Source organism: Hyperolius riggenbachi, chromosome 10 (genome assembly GCF_040937935.1).
Source record: "Hyperolius riggenbachi isolate aHypRig1 chromosome 10, aHypRig1.pri, whole genome shotgun sequence".
Lineage (NCBI taxonomy): Eukaryota > Metazoa > Chordata > Amphibia > Anura > Hyperoliidae > Hyperolius > Hyperolius riggenbachi.
Window position 1 is genome coordinate 280,375,554 of NC_090655.1, and position 17,711 is coordinate 280,393,264.

General features: G+C 48.0%; 1 protein-coding gene across 1 annotated transcript in view; it reads left to right on the top strand.

Annotated features, from left to right (window-relative positions):
* Window positions 1–10,582, top strand: part of LOC137535532 (zinc finger protein 585A-like) — a 48,685-nt gene extending 38,103 nt beyond the window's left edge. The window contains exon 3 of the mRNA XM_068257372.1: window positions 8,283–10,582. Coding sequence (XP_068113473.1) covers window positions 8,283–10,581 — 2,299 coding nt within the window. The 3' untranslated portion in view covers window position 10,582. The remainder of the gene's footprint in view (window positions 1–8,282) is intronic.
* The last annotated feature ends 7,129 nt before the right edge of the window (window positions 10,583–17,711 follow it).

The window sequence follows — 17,711 nt, forward strand, 5'->3', positions numbered from 1 at the left end:
GATAACAGCCCTCTCCATAGAGCTTAATAGCTTTTTTGCATAGAGATAACAACTGGAGTTTCTCAACTCTTCCTGTACTGGAAACAATTAGACTGATGTATCTGATCTTAATGTTTTATTTCTTAGCTGTACTACACATACAAATCATAATATCATCATTTTTTTTCGCTTCAGTGTCTCTTTAATAACACCCCAATAACTTCAGTTTCCAAAGCACGGTGCTTAGGGGTAATATTTGACTCTTCTTTTATTCCTCATATTCACTCCCTAACCAGCTCCCGTCATCTCCAACTCAAAAACATATCTTGCATCTGACCTTTTCTCACTCGGGACACAACTATAATGTTAATACATGCTCCTATAATATCCTGTGTGGACTATTGTAACATACTGTATTGGGGACTGCCGACTAACAGACTGGCCCCGCTCCAATCTGTACTGAACTCGGCTGCTCGTCTCACTCATCTCTCCTCTCACTCTTCCTCTGCTGCTTCTCTCTGTCAAGCTCTCCACTGGCTGCCAATCAACCAGAGGATGCAGTTTAAATTCTTATCCCTAACAACAAGGGCAGGGTTCTCCCTCACCTTTTGTGTCTTGGAATATGTTGTAATTTTTGTTCTTCTGGTTACTTTTATCACAGTCATTACCAATTCTGTATTTTGTATATTGGTGTATACCAGCACTGGGCAAACTTCGGCCCCTGGGCCAGATCCAGCCCGCATGTGCTGTTACTCCGGCCCACCGACAGGCAGCCGGATTCCTCTCCTTCCCCCTGCGGAGTTGGGAGCGGGCGGTGGGGGATTGGAAATTCACCTCGCTCACCGACTCCCGCGTCTCCATGGATGACTTAGTGTTACCGGCCTGTAATAAGCTGATAATGGTCACTATACATTACTGCACACTGATTGGTCACAGTAGGGGGAGTTAGTGTTACTGGTCTGTAATAAGCTGATAATGGTCACTGTACATTACTGTACACAGATTGGTCACAGTAGGGGTGACTTATTGTTACCGGCCTGTAATAAGCTGATAATGGTCACTGTACATTACTGTACACAGATTGGTCACAGTAGTGGTGACTTAGTGTTACTGGCCTGTAATAAGCTGATAATGGTCACTGTACATTACTGTACACAGATTGGTCACAGTAGGGGTGACTTAGTGTCACTAACCTGTAATAAGCTGATAATGGTCACTGTACATTACTGTACACAGATTGGTCACAGTAGGGGTGACAGTGTTACTGGCCTGTAATAAGCTGATAATGGTCACTGTACATTACTGTACACAGATTGGTCACAGTAGGGGTGACATAGTGTTACTGGCATGTAATATGCTGATAATGGTTACTGTACATTACTGTACACAGATTGGTTACAGTAGTCGTGACTTAGTGTTACCAGCCTGTAATAAGCTGATAATGGTCACTGTACATTACTGTACACAGATTGGTCACAGTAAGGAGTGACTTAGTGTTACTGGCCTGTAATAAGCTGATAATGGTCACTGTACATTACTGTACACAGATTGGTCACAGTAGGGGTGACAGTGTTACTGGCCTGTAATAAGCTGATAATGGTCACTGTACATTACTGTACACAGATTGGTTACAGTAGTGGTGACTTAGTGTTACTGGCCTGTAATAAGCTGATAATGGTCACTGTACATTAGTGTACACAGATTGGTCACAGTAGGGAGTGACTTAGTGTTACCGGCCTGTAATAAGCTGATAATGGTCACTGTACATTACTGTACACAGATTAGTCACAGTAGGTGGTGACTTAGTGTTACCGGCCTGTAATAAGCTGATAATGGTCACTGTACATTACTGTACACAGATTGGTCACAGTAGGGATAACTTAGTGTTACCGGCCTGTAATAAGCTGATAATGGTCACTGTACATTACTGTACACAGATTGGTCACAGTAGGGGTGACTTAGTGTTACCGGCCTGTAATAAGCTGATAATGGTCACTGTACATTACTGTACACAGATTGGTCACAGTAGGGATAACTTAGTGTTACCGGCCTGTAATAAGCTGATAATGGTCACTGTACATTACTGTACACAGATTGGTCACAGTAGAGGGTGACTTAGTGTTACCGGCCTGTAATAAGCTGATAATGGTCACTGTACATTACTGTACACAGATTGGTCACAGTAGAGATAACTTAGTGTTACCGGCCTGTAATAAGCTGATAATGGTCACTGTACATTACTGTACACAGATTGGTCACAGTAGGGGTGACTTAGTGTTACTGGCATGTAATATGCTGATAATGGTCACTGTACATTACTGTACACAGATTGGTCACAGTAGGGGTGACTTAGTGTTACTGGCATGTAATATGCTGATAATGGTTACTGTACATTACTGTACACAGATTGGTTACAGTAGTCGTGACTTAGTGTTACCAGCCTGTAATAAGCTGATAATGGTCACTGTACATTACTGTACACAGATTGGTCACAGTAGGGGTGACAGTGTTACTGGCCTGTAATAAGCTGATAATGGTCACTGTACATTACTGTACACAGATTGGTTACAGTAGTGGTGACTTAGTGTTACTGGCCTGTAATAAGCTGATAATGGTCACTGTACATTAGTGTACACAGATTGGTCACAGTAGGGAGTGACTTAGTGTTACCGGCCTGTAATAAGCTGATAATGGTCACTTTACATTACTGTACACAGATTGGTCACAGTAGGGGTGACTTAGTGTTACCGGCCTGTAATAAGCTGATAATGGTCACTGTACATTACTGTACACAGATTGGTCACAGTAGAGGGTGACTTAGTGTTACCGGCCTGTAATAAGCTGATAATGGTCACTGTACATTACTGTACACAGATTGGTCACAGTAGAGGGTGACTTAGTGTTACCGGCCTGTAATAAGCTGATAATGGTCACTGTAGATTACTGTACACAGATTGGTCACAGTAGGGATAACTTAGTGTTACCGGCCTGTAATAAGCTGATAATGGTCACTGTACATTACTGTACACAGATTGGTCACAGTAGGGGTGACTTAGTGTTACCAGCCTGTAATAAGCTGATAATGGTCACTGTACATTACTGTACACAGATTGGTCACAGTAGGGGTGACTTAGTGTTACCAGCCTGTAATAAGCTGATAATGGTCACTGTACATTACTGTACACAGATTGTTTACAGTAGGGGTGACTTAGTGTTACCGGCCTGTAATAAGCTGATAATGGTCACTGTACATTACTGTACACAGGTTGGTCACAGTGTGGAGTGACTTAGTGTTACCGGCCTGTAATAAGCTGATAATCGTCACTGTACATTACTGTACACAGATTGGTCACAGTAGGGGTGACTTAGTGTTACCGGCCTGTAATAAGCTGATAATGGTCACTGTACATTACTGTACACAGATTGGTCACAGTAGAGGGTGACTTAGTGTTAACGGCCTGTAATAAGCTGATAATGGTCACTGTACATTACTGTACACAGATTGGTCACAGTAGGGGTGACTTAGTGTTACTGTTCTGTAATAAGCTGATAATGGTCACTGTACATTACTGTACACAGATTGGTCACAGTAGGGGTGACTTAGTGTCATTGGCCTGTAATAAACTGATAATGGTCACTGTACATTACTGTACACAGATTGGTCACAGTAGTGGTGACTTAGTGTTACCGGCCTGTAAAAGGCTGATCATGGTCACTGTACATTACTGTACACAGATTGGTCACAGTAAGGAGTGACTTAGTGTTACTGACCTGTAATAAGCTGATAATGGTCCCTGTACATTACTGTACACAGATTGGTCACAGTAGGGGTGACTTAGTGTTACCGGCCTGCAATAAGCTGATAATGGTCACTGTACATTACTGTACACAGATTGGTCACAGTAGGGGTGACTTAGTGTTACCGGCCTGTAATAAGCTGATAATGGTCGCTGTACATTACTGCACACTGATTGGTCACAGTAGGGGGAGTTAGTGTTACTGGTCTGTAATAAGCTGATAATGGTCACTGTACATTACTGTACACAGATTGGTCACAGTAGGGGTGACTTATTGTTACCGGCCTGTAATAAGCTGATAATGGTCACTGTACATTACTGTACACAGATTGGTCACAGTAGGGGTGACTTAGTGTTAACGGCATGTAATAAGCTGATAATGGTCACTGTACATTACTGTACACAGATTGGTCACAGTAGGGGTGATTTAGTGTTTCCGGCCTGCAATAAGCTGATAATGGTCACTGTACATTACTGTATACAGATTGGTCACAGTAGGGGTGACTTAGTGTTACCGGCCTGTAATAAGCTGATAATGGTCACTGTACATTACTGTACACAGATTGGTCACAGTAGTGGTGACTTAGTGTTACTTGCCTGTAATAAGCTGATAATGGTCACTGTACATTACTGTACACAGATTGGTCACAGTAGGGGTGACTTAGTGTTACTGGCCTGTAATAAGCTGATAATGGTCACTGTACATTACTGTACACAGATTGGCCACAGTAGGGGTGACTTAGTGTTACTGGCCTGTATTAAGCTGATAATGGTTACTGTACATTAATGTACACAGATTGGTCACAGTAGGGGTGACTTATTGTTACCGGCCTGTAATAAGCTGATAATGGTCACTGTACATTACTGTACACAGATTGGTCACAGTAGGGGTGACTTAGTGTTACCGGCATGTAATAAGCTGATAATGGTCACTGTACATTACTGTACACAGATTGGTCACAGTAGGGGTGATTTAGTGTTTCCGGCCTGCAATAAGCTGATAATGGTCACTGTACATTACTGTACACAGATTTGTCACAGTAGGGGTGACTTAGTGTTACCGGCCTGTAATAAGCTGATAATGGTCACTGTACATTACTGTACACAGATTGGTCACAGTAGTGGTGACTTAGTGTTACTGGCCTGTAATAAGCTGATAATGGTCACTGTACATTACTGTACACAGATTGGTCACAGTAGGGGTGACTTAGTGTTACTGGCCTGTAATAAGGTGATAATGGTCACTGTACATTACTGTACACAGATTGGCCACAGTAGGGGTGACTTAGTGTTACCGGCCTGTAATAAGCTGATAATGGTCACTGTAGATTACTGTACACAGATTGGTCACAGTAGAGGGTGACTTAGTGTTACCGGCCTGTAATAAGCTGATAATGGTCACTGTACATTACTGTACACAGATTGGTCACAGTAGGGGTGACTTAGTGTCACTGGCCTGTAATAAGCTGATAATGGTCACTGTACATTACTGTACACAGATTGGTCACAGTAGTGGTGACTTAGTGTTACTGGCCTGTAATAAGCTGATAATGGTCACTGTACATTACTGTACACAGATTGGTCACAGTAGGGGTGACTTAGTGTTACTGGCCTGTAATAAGGTGATAATGGTCACTGTACATTACTGTACACAGATTGGCCACAGTAGGGGTGACTTAGTGTTACCGGCCTGTAATAAGCTGATAATGGTCACTGTAGATTACTGTACACAGATTGGTCACAGTAGAGGGTGACTTAGTGTTACCGGCCTGTAATAAGCTGATAAAGGTCACTGTACATTACTGTACACAGATTGGTCACAGTAGGGGTGACTTAGTGTTACTGTTCTGTAATAAGCTGATAATGGTCACTGTACATTACTGTACACAGATTGGTCACAGTAGGGGTGACTTAGTGTTACTGTTTTGTAATAAGCTGATAATGGTCACTGTACATTACTGTACACAGATTGGTCACAGTAGGGGTGACTTAGTGTCACTGGCCTGTAATAAGCTGATAATGGTCACTGTACATTACTGTACACAGATTGGTCACAGTAAGGAGTGACTTAGTGTTACTGACCTGTAATAAGCTGATAATGGTCCCTGTACATTACTGTACACAGATTGGTCACAGTAGGGGTGACTTAGTGTTACCGGCCTGTAATAAGCTGATAATGGTCGCTGTATATTACTGCACACTGATTGGTCACAGTAGGGGGAGTTAGTGTTACTGGTCTGTAATAAGCTGATAATGGTCACTGTACATTACTGTACACAGATTGGTCACAGTAGGGGTGACTTATTGTTACTGGCCTGTAATAAGCTGATAATGGTCACTGTACATTACTGTACACAGATTGGTCACAGTAGGGGTGACTTAGTGTTACCGGCATGTAATAAGCTGATAATGGTCACTGTACATTACTGTACACAGATTGGTCACAGTAGGGGTGATTTAGTGTTTCCGGCCTGCAATAAGCTGATAATGGTCACTGTACATTACTGTATACAGATTGGTCACAGTAGGGGTGACTTAGTGTTACCGGCCTGTAATAAGCTGATAATGGTCACTGTACATTACTGTACACAGATTGGTCACAGTAGTGGTGACTTAGTGTTACTTGCCTGTAATACGCTGATAATGGTCACTGTACATTTCTGTACACAGATTGGTCGCAGTAGGGGTGACTTAGTGTTACTGGCCTGTATTAAGCTGATAATGGTTACTATACATTAATGTACACAGATTGGTCACAGTAGGGGTGACTTAGTGTTATTAGCCTGTAATAAGCTGATAATGGTCACTGTATATTACTGTACACAGATTGGTCACAGTAGGGGTGACTTAGTGTTACTGGCCAGTAATAAGCTGATAATGGTCACTGTACATTACTGTACACAGATTTGTCACAGTAGGGGTGACTTAGTGTTACCGGCCTGTAATAAGCTGATAATGGTCACTGTACATTACTGTACACAGATTGGTCACAGTAGTGGTGACTTAGTGTTACTGGCCTGTAATAAGGTGATAATGGTCACTGTATATTACTGTACACAGATTGGTCACAGTAGGGGTGACTTAGTGTTACTGGCCTGTAATAAGGTGATAATGGTCACTGTACATTACTGTACACAAATGGGCCACAGTAGGGGTGACTTAGTGTTACCGGCCTGTAATAAGCTGATAATGGTCACTGTAGATTACTGTACACAGATTGGCCACAGTAGGGGTGACTTAGTGTTACCGGCCTGTAATAAGCTGATAATGGTCACTGTACATTACTGTACACAGATTGGTCACAGTAGGGGTGACAGTGTTACTGGCCTGTAATAAGCAGATAATTGTCACTGTACATTACTGTACACAGATTGGTCACAGTAGGGGTGACTTAGTGTTACTGGCCTGTAATAAGCTGATAATGGTCACTGTACATTACTGTACACAGATTGGTCACAGTAGGGGGTGACTTATGTATAGGAGTATATACTGTATATCCAGCTACAGAAGTATTAGAGGTTTGGGATCTCCATGACATAAATGGATAATTCCTCCACCTCGCAGCTCCTGTAATTTAGTGTTGTGTAACGTCACAATATCTTTATTTGCACAATTGGGGACAAGAGAGAGATAAAGGGACATTACCAGGGGCATATGAGTGACACGAGGATACAATGGTAATAAGAATGTGTAAGTGACACCACATTGCTCTACAAACATAACACAGATTTCTTGCTATAAGTACATAGAGGTCTGTTGTCACAGGAGTATCACATTGCTGCCATTGTCTCATCAAACGCTACAATTTACTGCTTTCCATGTATGGCCAATGCTTTATGTGTAGGGAGGGTCAATGATATGCAGATAACTCTGACTTGTATGCAAATGTAATGCAAATTGTATGCAGATAATCAGATTTGTCAGGAAATGCATTTGATTGGCTGAATTCTTAGCAGCAGTGAGTTATTGTCATGTGATTGGCCGCCTGTAATGAGCACAACCTTCTGCAGTTCTCATTTAGGCTGATAACTAGTGATGGTCAGTGACATGTCAATATCTCAGAGATGGGGCAAATTGTATGCTAATTATATGCAAAGTTATGCAACTGCTGTATCTGGTCCATTTCTAATCTGCATAGACTTTGCATCAACTTGGAATTGTCAGCAGCTCACTGACCCTCCCTAATGATAATTGCTCCTCCCCTCAGAACTCTCTAACAGGAAGTGATGATGTTTCTCTATTTGCAGGGCGGAGTCCCGGCATCAGGAACCTCTCAGAGACTCGTCTCTCTGTATCCACAGACTGTACAACGGATGATGATATCACTGGACAAGAGTCTCCTGCAGATATCCTGGTTACCCGAAATATTCCCCCTGACCCCCCTCACTTGTCTAACCCTGAGGGGCCTCATACCCAGCACAGCTCTCCCCCTGCTGGAGGGTCTTATTCCTGTTCCACGTGTGGGAAATGTTTTCCATGGAAATCATATCTTGTCAGACATGAGAGATGTCACACTGGTGAAAAGCCCTATTCATGTGCTGAGTGTGGGAAATGTTTTCCATGGAAATCATATCTTGTCAGACATGAGAGATGTCACACTGGTGAAAAGCCCTATTCATGTGCCGAGTGTGGGAAACAATTTGTAGGGAAAAGAAGCCTTGTTGACCATGAGAGATCTCACACTGGTGAGAAGCCCTATTCATGTGCCGAGTGTGGGAAAATTTTTGGACATGTAAAATCCCTTATCACACATAAGAGAGCACACACTAGTGAGAAACCCTATGCATGTGCTGAGTGTGGGAAATGTTTTGTGAGTAAATCGTATCTTGTCATACATGAGAGATCTCACACTGGTGAGAAGCCCTATTCATGTGCCAAGTGTGGGAAATGTTTTGTGAGTAAATCACATCTTGTCAAACATGAGAGATCTCACACAGGGGAGAAGCACTATTCCTGTGCTGAGTGTGGGAAATGTTTTGTTCAGAAATCAGACCTTGTCAGACATGAGAGATCTCACACTGGTGAGAAGCCCTATTCATGTGCTGAGTGTGGGAAATGTTTTGTGCGGAAATCAATCCTTGTCAGTCATGAGAGATCTCACACTGGTGAGAAGCCCTATTCATGTGCCAAGTGTGGGAAATGTTTTTTGAGTAAATCATATCTTGTCAGTCATGAGCGAACTCACACTGATGAAAAGCCCTATTCATGTGCCGAGTGTGGGAAACGATTTGGAGGGAAAAGATGCCTTGTTGACCATGAGAGATCTCACACTGGTGAGAAGCCCTATTCATGTGCCCAGTGTGGGAAATGTTTTGGACATGTAAAATCCCTTATCAAACACAAGAGAGCACACGTTGGTGAGAAACCCTATGCATGTGCTGAGTGTGGGAAATGTTTTGTATGGAAATCAAATCTTGTCGTACATGAGAGATCTCACACTGGTGAGAAACCCTATTCATGTGCTGAGTGTGGGAAATGTTTTGTACATAAATCAGACCTTGTCATACATGAGAGATCTCACACAGGGGAGAAGCCCTATTCATGTGCTGAGTGTGGGAAATGTTTTGGGTATAAAAAACTGCTTGTCACACATGAGAGAACTCACACTGGTGAAAAGCCCTATTCATGTGCAGAGTGTGGGAAATGTTTTGGGCAGAAAAGAAGCCTTATCATCCATGAGAGATCTCACACTGGTGAAAAGCCCTATTCATGTACAGAGTGTGGGAAATGTTTTGGGCAGAAAATAAGCCTCGTCATCCATGAGAGATCTCACACTGGTGAAAAGCCGTATTCATGTGCAGAGTGTGGGAAATGTTTTGTGCATGAAAGAAACCTTGTCATCCATGAGAGATCTCACACTGGTGAGAAACCCTATTCATGTGCAGAGTGTGGGAAATATTTTGGGCAGAAAATAAGCCTTGTCATCCATGAGAGAGCTCACACTGGTGAAAAGCCCTATTCATGTGCAGAGTGTGGGAAATGTTTTGGGCAGGAAAAAAGCCTTGTCATCCATGAGAGATCTCACACTGGTGAAAAGCCCTATTCATGTGCAGAGTGTGGGAAATGTTTTGTGCAGAAAATAAGCCTTGTCATCCATGAGAGATCTCACACTGGTGAAAAGCCCTATTCATGTGCTGAGTGTGGGAAATGTTTTGGACAGAAATCAGACCTTGTCAGACATGAGAGATCTCACACTGGTGAAAAGCCCTATTCATGTGCAGAGTGTGGGAAATGTTTTGGGCAGAAATCAGACCTTGTCATCCATGAGAGATCTCACACTGGTGAAAAGCCCTATTCATGTGCAGAGTGTGGGAAATGTTTTGGGCAGGAAAAAAGCCTTGTCATCCATGAGAGATCTCACACTGGTGAAAAGCCCTATTCATGTGCAGAGTGTGGGAAATGTTTTGGGCAGGAAAGAAGCCTTGTCATCCATGAGAGATCTCACACTGGTGAGAAGCCCTATTTATGTGCTGAGTGTGGGAAATGTTTTGGACGGAAATCAGACCTTGTCATACATGAGAGATCTCACACAGGTGAGAAGCCCTATTCATGTGCTGAGTGTGGGAAACGATTTGGAGGGAAAAAAAGCCTTGTTGTCCATGAGAGATCTCACTCTGGTGAGAAACCCTATGCATGTGCTGAGTGTGGGAAATGTTTTGGACAGAAAGGAAACCTTGTTGTTCATGAGAGATCTCACACTGGTGAGAAACCCTATTCATGTGCTGAGTGTGGGAAATGTTTTATACGGAAATCACAGCTTGTCGCACATGAAGGATGTCACATTGGTGAGAAGCTCTATTCATGAGTGTGGGAAATGGTTTGGCCGTAGGGATCGTCACTGAGTGCAGTCTTTTTCTGAAACTCCAGATTGCAGTGTTACCTGACGTAGATCTACGGATGTTTGTATACGATGTGCCTCTGAGGAAGCGGCTGCTGCCTGGAAAACATGTGATAATTTACCTCATGGATAAAATCTAATTTCGAATTTACTAAGGTATTATAGATTTATTGAACGTTTTATCGATAAAACATTGGATAAATCTATAACATCATAGTGAATTCAAAATTAGATTTTACCCATGAGGTAAATTATCAAACGTTTGGTAAAGTGATAAAGCTTAGTGAAATGAGGCCATTGTGTGCTTGTTGGGAGTTTACTTGGTGTTTAATAGAAAGCCAAAGGAACCTTTTTTAACTGTGTTCAGAGTGTGGAGAGTGCTAGAGTGTGTGCTCCTCCCCCCCCCCCCCTGTAAGACCCAGACACCATCTCCTCACCTCTGTCATGTTCTTGGCGGGCAGCGATGGTTCTGGCTCCTCCCTCCCCCCCCCCCCCTGTAAGCCCCAGACACCATCCCCTCACCTCTGTCATGTTCTTGGCGGGCAGCGATGGTTCTGGCTCCCCCCCCCCCCTGTAAGCCTCAGACACCATCCCCTCACCTCTGTCATGTTCTTGGCGGGCAGCGATGGTTTTGCCTCCCCCCTCCCCGTAAGCCCGTAAGCCCCAGACACCATCCCCTCACCTCTGTCATGTTCTTGGCGAGTAGCGATGGTTCTGGCTCCTCCCCCCTGTAAGCCCCAGACACCATCCCCTCACCTCTGTCATGTTCTTGGCGAGTAGCGATGGTTCTGGCTCCTCACCCTTGTAAGCCCAAGACACCATCTCCTCACCTCTGTCATGTTCTTGGCGGGCAGCGATGGTTCTGGCTCCTCCCTCCCCCCCCCCCCTGTAAGCCCCAGACACCATCTCCTCACCTCTGTCATGTTCTTGGCGGGCAGCGATGGTTCTGGCTCCCCCCAGGCCCCTGTAAGCCCCAGACAAAATCTCCTCACCTCTGTCATGTTCTTGGCAGGCAGCGATAGTTCTGGCCCCTCCCCCCTGTAAGCCCCAGACACCATCCCCTCACCTCTGTCATGTTTTTGGTGAGCAGCGATGGTTCTGGCTCCTCCCCCCTCCCCCCCCCCCCCGGTAAGGCCCAGACACCATCTCCTCACCTCTGTCATGTTGTTGGCAGGCAGCGATGGTTCTGGCTCCCCCCAGGCCCCTGTAAGCCCCAGATACCATACTCTCACCTCTGTCATGATCTTTGCGGGCAGCGATGGTTCTGGCTCCTCCCCCCTTTAAGCCCCAGACACCATCCCCTCACCTCTGTGATGTTCTTGGCAAGCAGCAATAGTTCTGGCCCCTCCCCCCTGTAAGCCCCAGACACCATCCCCTCACCTCTGTCATGTTCTTGGTGGGCAGCAATGGTTCTGGCACCTCCCCTTCCCTTGTACGCCCCAGACACCATCTCCTCACCTCTGTTATGTTCTTGGCGGGCAGCTATGGTTCTGGCTTCCCCCCAGGGCCATGTAAGCCCCAGACAAAATCTCCTCACCTCTGTAAACTGTAGAGATCCAAGCGGCTGGGCACATCCAGTAAAACCAGACCTTTATTCAAAAATCCATTTAAAAGCAATACATGCAATACATGCAGACACAGCAATAATAGGGCCTGAGGAAGCACTCCTGAGTCGAGTGCGAAACAGCTGTAGACCTTCTTTACGTTGCTTGTTCCCTCTCTCCTGGCTGACTATTGCTGTGTCTGCATGTATTGCTTTTAAATGGATTTTTGAATAAAGGTCTGGTTTTACTGGATGTGCCCAGCCGCTTGGATCTCTACAGTTTGCTGATGTGCTGCTATTACACTGGGCTTTGAGCACTCCGGAGTGACCCAGTCTGGCAATCCTGTGCACCTCTTTTCTACCTTTTATATCTCCTCACCTCTGTCATGTTCTTGGCAGCCAGCGATAGTTCTGGCCCCTCCCCCCTGTAAGCCCCAGACACCATCCCCTCACCTCTGTCATGTTCTTGGCAGCCAGCGATAGTTCTGGCTCCTCCCCCCTGTAAGCCCCAGACACCATCTCCTCACCTCTGTCATGTTCTTGGCAGCCAGCGATAGTTCTGGCCCCTCCCCCCTGTAAGCCCCAGACACCATCACCTCACCTCTGTCATGTTCTTGGTGAACAGCGATGGTCCTTGCTCCTCCACCTGTAAGGCCCAGACACCATCTCCTCACCTCTGTCATGTTCTTGGCAAGCAGCAATAGTTCTGGCCCCTCCCCCCCCCCACAAGCCCCAGACACCATCCCATCACCTCTGTCATGTTCTTGGCGGGCAGCAATGGTTCTGGCTCCTCCCCCCCCCGGTAAGACCCAGACATCATCACCTCACCTCTTGTCATGTTCTTGGCGAGTAGCATGGTTCTGGCTCCTCCCCCTGTAAGCCCCAGACACCATCTCTTCACCTCTGTCATGTTCTTGTGGAGCAGCGATGGTTCTGGCCCCTCCCCTCCCCACAAGCCCCAGACACCATCCCATCACCTCTGTCATGTTCTTGGTGGGCAGTGATGGTTCTGGCTCCTCCCCCCTGTAAGCCCCAGGCACCATCTCCTCACCTCTGTCATGTTCTTGTGGAGCAGCAATGGTTCTGGCCCCCCCCCCCCCCCACAAGCCCCAGACACCATCCCATCACCTCTGTCATGTTCTTGGCGGGCAGCAATGGTTCTGCCCCCCCCCCCGTAAGCCCCAGACACCATCTCCTCACTGCTGCCATGTTCTTGGCGGGCAGCGATGGTTCTGGCTCCTCCCCCCTGTAAGCCCCAGACACCATCTCCTCACCTCTTGTCATGTTCTTGGCGAGTAGCATAGTTCTGGCTCCCCCCCCCCCCTGTAAGCCCCAGACACCATCTCTTCACCTCTGTCACGGTCTTGGCGAGTAGCGATTTTTCTGGCTCCTCCCCCCTGTAAGCCCCAGACACCATCTCCTCACCGCTGTCATGTTCTTGGCGGGCAGCGATGGTTCTGGCTCCTCCCCCCCTGTAAGCCCCAAACACCATCACCTCACCTCTGTCATGTTCTTGGCGGGCAGCGATGGTTCTGGCTCCTCCCCCCATAAGCCCCTGACACCATCTCCTCAACTCTGTCATGTTGTTGATGGGCAGAGAAGGTTCTGTCTACCCCCCACCCCTGTAAGCCCCAGACACCATCCCATCACCTCTGTCATGTTCTTGGCCAGCAGCGATGGTTCTGTCTCCCCCCCCCCCCCCCCGTAAGCCCCAGACACCATCACCTCACCTCTTGTCATGTTCTTTGCGAGTAGCATGGTTCTGGCTCCTCCCCCTGTAAGCCCCAGTCACCATCTCCTCACCTCTGTCATGTTCTTGGCGAGCAGCAATGGTTCTGGCTCCTCCCCCCTGTAAGCCCCAGACACCATCTCCTCACCTCTGTCATGTTCTTGGCGGGCAGCGATGGTTCTGGCTCCCCCCCCCCCCTCCCCCGTAAGCCCCAGACACAATCTGCTCACCTCTGTCATGTTCTTGGGGAGCAGCGATGGTTCTGGCCCCTCCCCCCCCACAAGCCCCAGACACCATCTCCTCACCTCTGTCACGGTCTTAGCGAGTAGCGATTGTTCTGGTTCCTCCCCCCTATAAGCCCAAGAGACACCATCTCCTCACCTCTGTCATGTTCTTGGCGAGTAGCGATGGTTTTGGCTCCTCACCCTTGTAAGCCCCAGACACCATCTCCTCCTCACCTCTGTCATGTTCTTGGCGAGTAGCGATGGTTTTGGCTCCTCACCCTTGTAAGCCCCAGACACCATCTCCTCATCTCTGTCATGTTGTTGGCGGGCAGCGATGGTTCTGGCTCCACCCCCCCCCCCCCCCCCCCGGTAAGGCCCAGACACCATCTCCTCACCTCTGTCATGTTGTTGGCGGGCATCGATGGTTCTGGCTCCCCCCCAGCCCCCTGTAAGCCCCAGATACCATACTCTCACCTCTGTCATGTTCTTTGCGGGCAGCGATGGTTCTTGCTCCTCCCCCCTGTAAGCCCCAGACACCATCTCCTTACCTCTGTCATGTTCTTGGCGAGCAGCAATGGTTCTGGCTCCTCCCCCCTGTAAGCCCCAGGCACCATCTCCTCACCTCTGTTATGTTCTTGGCGACTAGCGATGGTTCTGGCTCCCCCCAGGCCCCTGTAAGCCCCAGACAAAATCTCCTCACCTCTGTCATGTTCTTGGCAGGCAGCGATAGTTCTGGCCCCTCCCCCCTGTAAGCCCCAGACACCATCTTCTCACCTCTGTCATGTTTTTGGTGAGCAGCGATGGTTCTGGCTCCTCCCCCCCCCCCCCCCTTAAGTAAGGCCCAGACACCATCTCCTCACCTCTGTCATGTTGTTGGCGGGCAGCGATGGTTCTGGCTCCCCCCAGGCCCCTGTAAGCCCCAGATACCATACTCTCGCCTCTGTCATGTTCTTTGCGGGCAGCGATGGTTCTGGCTCCTCCCCCCTGTAAGCCCCAGACACCATCCCCTCACCTCTGTTATGTTCTTGGCGAGCAGCAATGGTTCTGGCACCTCCCCTTCCCTTGTACGCCCCAGACACCATCTCCTCACCTCTGTTATGTTCTTGGCGGGCAGCGATGGTTCTGGCTCCACCCCCCTGTAAGCCCCAGACACCATCTCCTCACCTCTGTCATGTTCTTGGTGAGCAGCGATGGTTCTGGCTCCTCCCCCTGTAAGGCCCAGACACCATCTCCTCACCTCTGTCATGTTCTTAGCGGGTAGCAATGGTTCTGGCCCCTCCCCCACAAGCCCCAGACACCATCCTATTACCTCTGTCATGTTCTTGGCGGGCAGCAATGGTTCTGGCTCCTCCCCCCCCCTAAGCCCCAGACACCATCACCTCACTTCTTGTCATGTTCTTGGTGAGTAGCGATGGTTCTGGCTCCTCCCCCTGTAAGCCACAGACACCATCTCTTCACCTCTTTCATGTTCTTGGTGGGCAGCGATGGTTCTGGCTCCTCCCCCCTGTAAGCCCCAGGCACCATCTCCTCACCTCTGTCATGTTCTTGGCCAGCAGCGATGGTTCTGGCTCCTCCTCCCCCCCCTGTAAGCCTCAGACACCATCACCTCACCTCTTGTCATGTTCTTGGCGAGTAGCATGGTTCTGGCTCCTCCCACTGTAAGCCCCAGACATCATCTCCTCACCTCTGTCATGGTCTTGGCGAGCAGCGATGGTTCTGGCTCCTCCCCCCCTGTAAACCCCAGACACCATCTCCTCATCTCTGTCCTGTTCTTGGTGGGCAGCGATGGTTCTGGCTCCTCCCCCCCCCTGTAAGCCCCAGACACCATCTCCTCACCTCTGTCATGTTCTTGGCAGGCAGTGATGGTTCTGGCTCCTCCCCCCTATAAGCCCCAGACACCATCTCCTCACCTCTGTCATGTTCTTGATGGGCAGCGAAGGTTCTGTCTCCCCCCCACCCCTGTAAGCCCCAGACACCATCCCATCACCTCTGTCATGTTCTTGATGGGCAGCGAAGGTTCTGTCTCCCCCCCACCCCTGTAAGCCCCAGACACCATCCCATCACCTCTGTCATGTTCTTGGTGGGCAGCGATGGTTCTGGCTCCTCCCCCCTGTAAGCCCCAGGCACCATCTCCTCACCTCTATCATGTTCTTGGCGAGTAGCGATGGTTCCGGCTCCTCCTTCCCCTGTAAGCCCCAGACACCATCTCCTCACCTCTGTCATGTTCTTGGCCAGCAGCGATGGTTTTGGCTCCTCCCCCCCCCCCCCCCGTAAGCCCCAGACACCATCACCTCACCTCTTGGCGAGTAGCATGGTTCTGGCTCCTCCCCCTGTAAGCCCCAGACACCATCTCTTCACCTGTCATGTTCTTGGCGGGCAGCGATGGTTCTGGCTCCTCCCCCCCTGTAAGCCCCAGACACCATCTCCTCACCGCTGTCATGTTCTTGGTGGGCAGCGATGGTTCTGGCTCCCCCCCATGTAAGCCCCAGACACCATCACCTCACCTCTGTCTTGTTCTTGGTGGGCAGCGATGGTTCTTTCTCCCCCCCCCCCCCCTGAAAGCCCCAGACACCATCTCCTCACCTCTTTTATGTTCTTGGTGGGCAGCAATGGTTCTGGCTTCTTCCCCCACTAAGCCCCAGACACCATCTCCTCACCTCTGTCATGTTCTTGGTGGGCAGCGATGGTTCTGGCTCCCCCCCCCCCCCCCCGGCCACTGTAAGCCCCAGAAACCATCTCCTCACCTCTGTCATGTTCTTGGTGAGCAGCGATGGTTCTGACTGGCAGAATCCCCACAGCTCTGCTCTGACAAGCATAGTCAGGTGACAAGCTGCTATCCGATTGGCTGGCAGTATGGGTCACCTGACACTGCAGCAGGGATTGCAGCAACACGCTTCTGTGTGCTCAGGAGGGCAGCTGGTGCAATGGCTGATCTGATGGCAATGCAGAGCAAATGAACGGACGTCAGTAATGGGTACGAAAGCTGTGGCTTCCCTGGAAAGTACTCGCGGCACACAGTTTGAGAACCACTGGAGTAAACGGTTTTGTTAGATTCAATTACCTCCTTTTGTTCTCAGTATCTGTATCTTATCCATAGGTAGCTCTGTTATTTGCATGCTTAGATAAGCTTGATATGTAGCTATGAAAACATCTTCACACAATCCCGCTGGCACTGCACAGTTCATCAAAGCTAGGCAACGGCACCCAAACCAGTGAAGTATATTCACCACCTGTACCTTAATAATCATTGTAAACCGTGGTCTCAAATGGTAGTGGAATTTCACCTTCATAGACACTCCCGCTTCAGGTACTTTCGCCTCAGGCATGCAGTCGCAGCCCAATGTGGGGGTGTCACTGCTGACCTGGTCCCGGCACTGTGGAAAGCTTGGCTCCTATGTAAGGAGATGGAAAGCCTTATATCCAGGTTCTGCTCCAATCTCGCTAACTATGAATATGCCCATAGACTAGCTAAGACTGGGGCATTATGGGAGGGATGGGGAGAAGAGATTTATGGGGAGGAGTGGACTGACTTTTAGGACACACGTAGGAAGATGGTAATTTGCTTTCAAGATAAGTTGGTTCAACTGTGGTGGTCTTATCA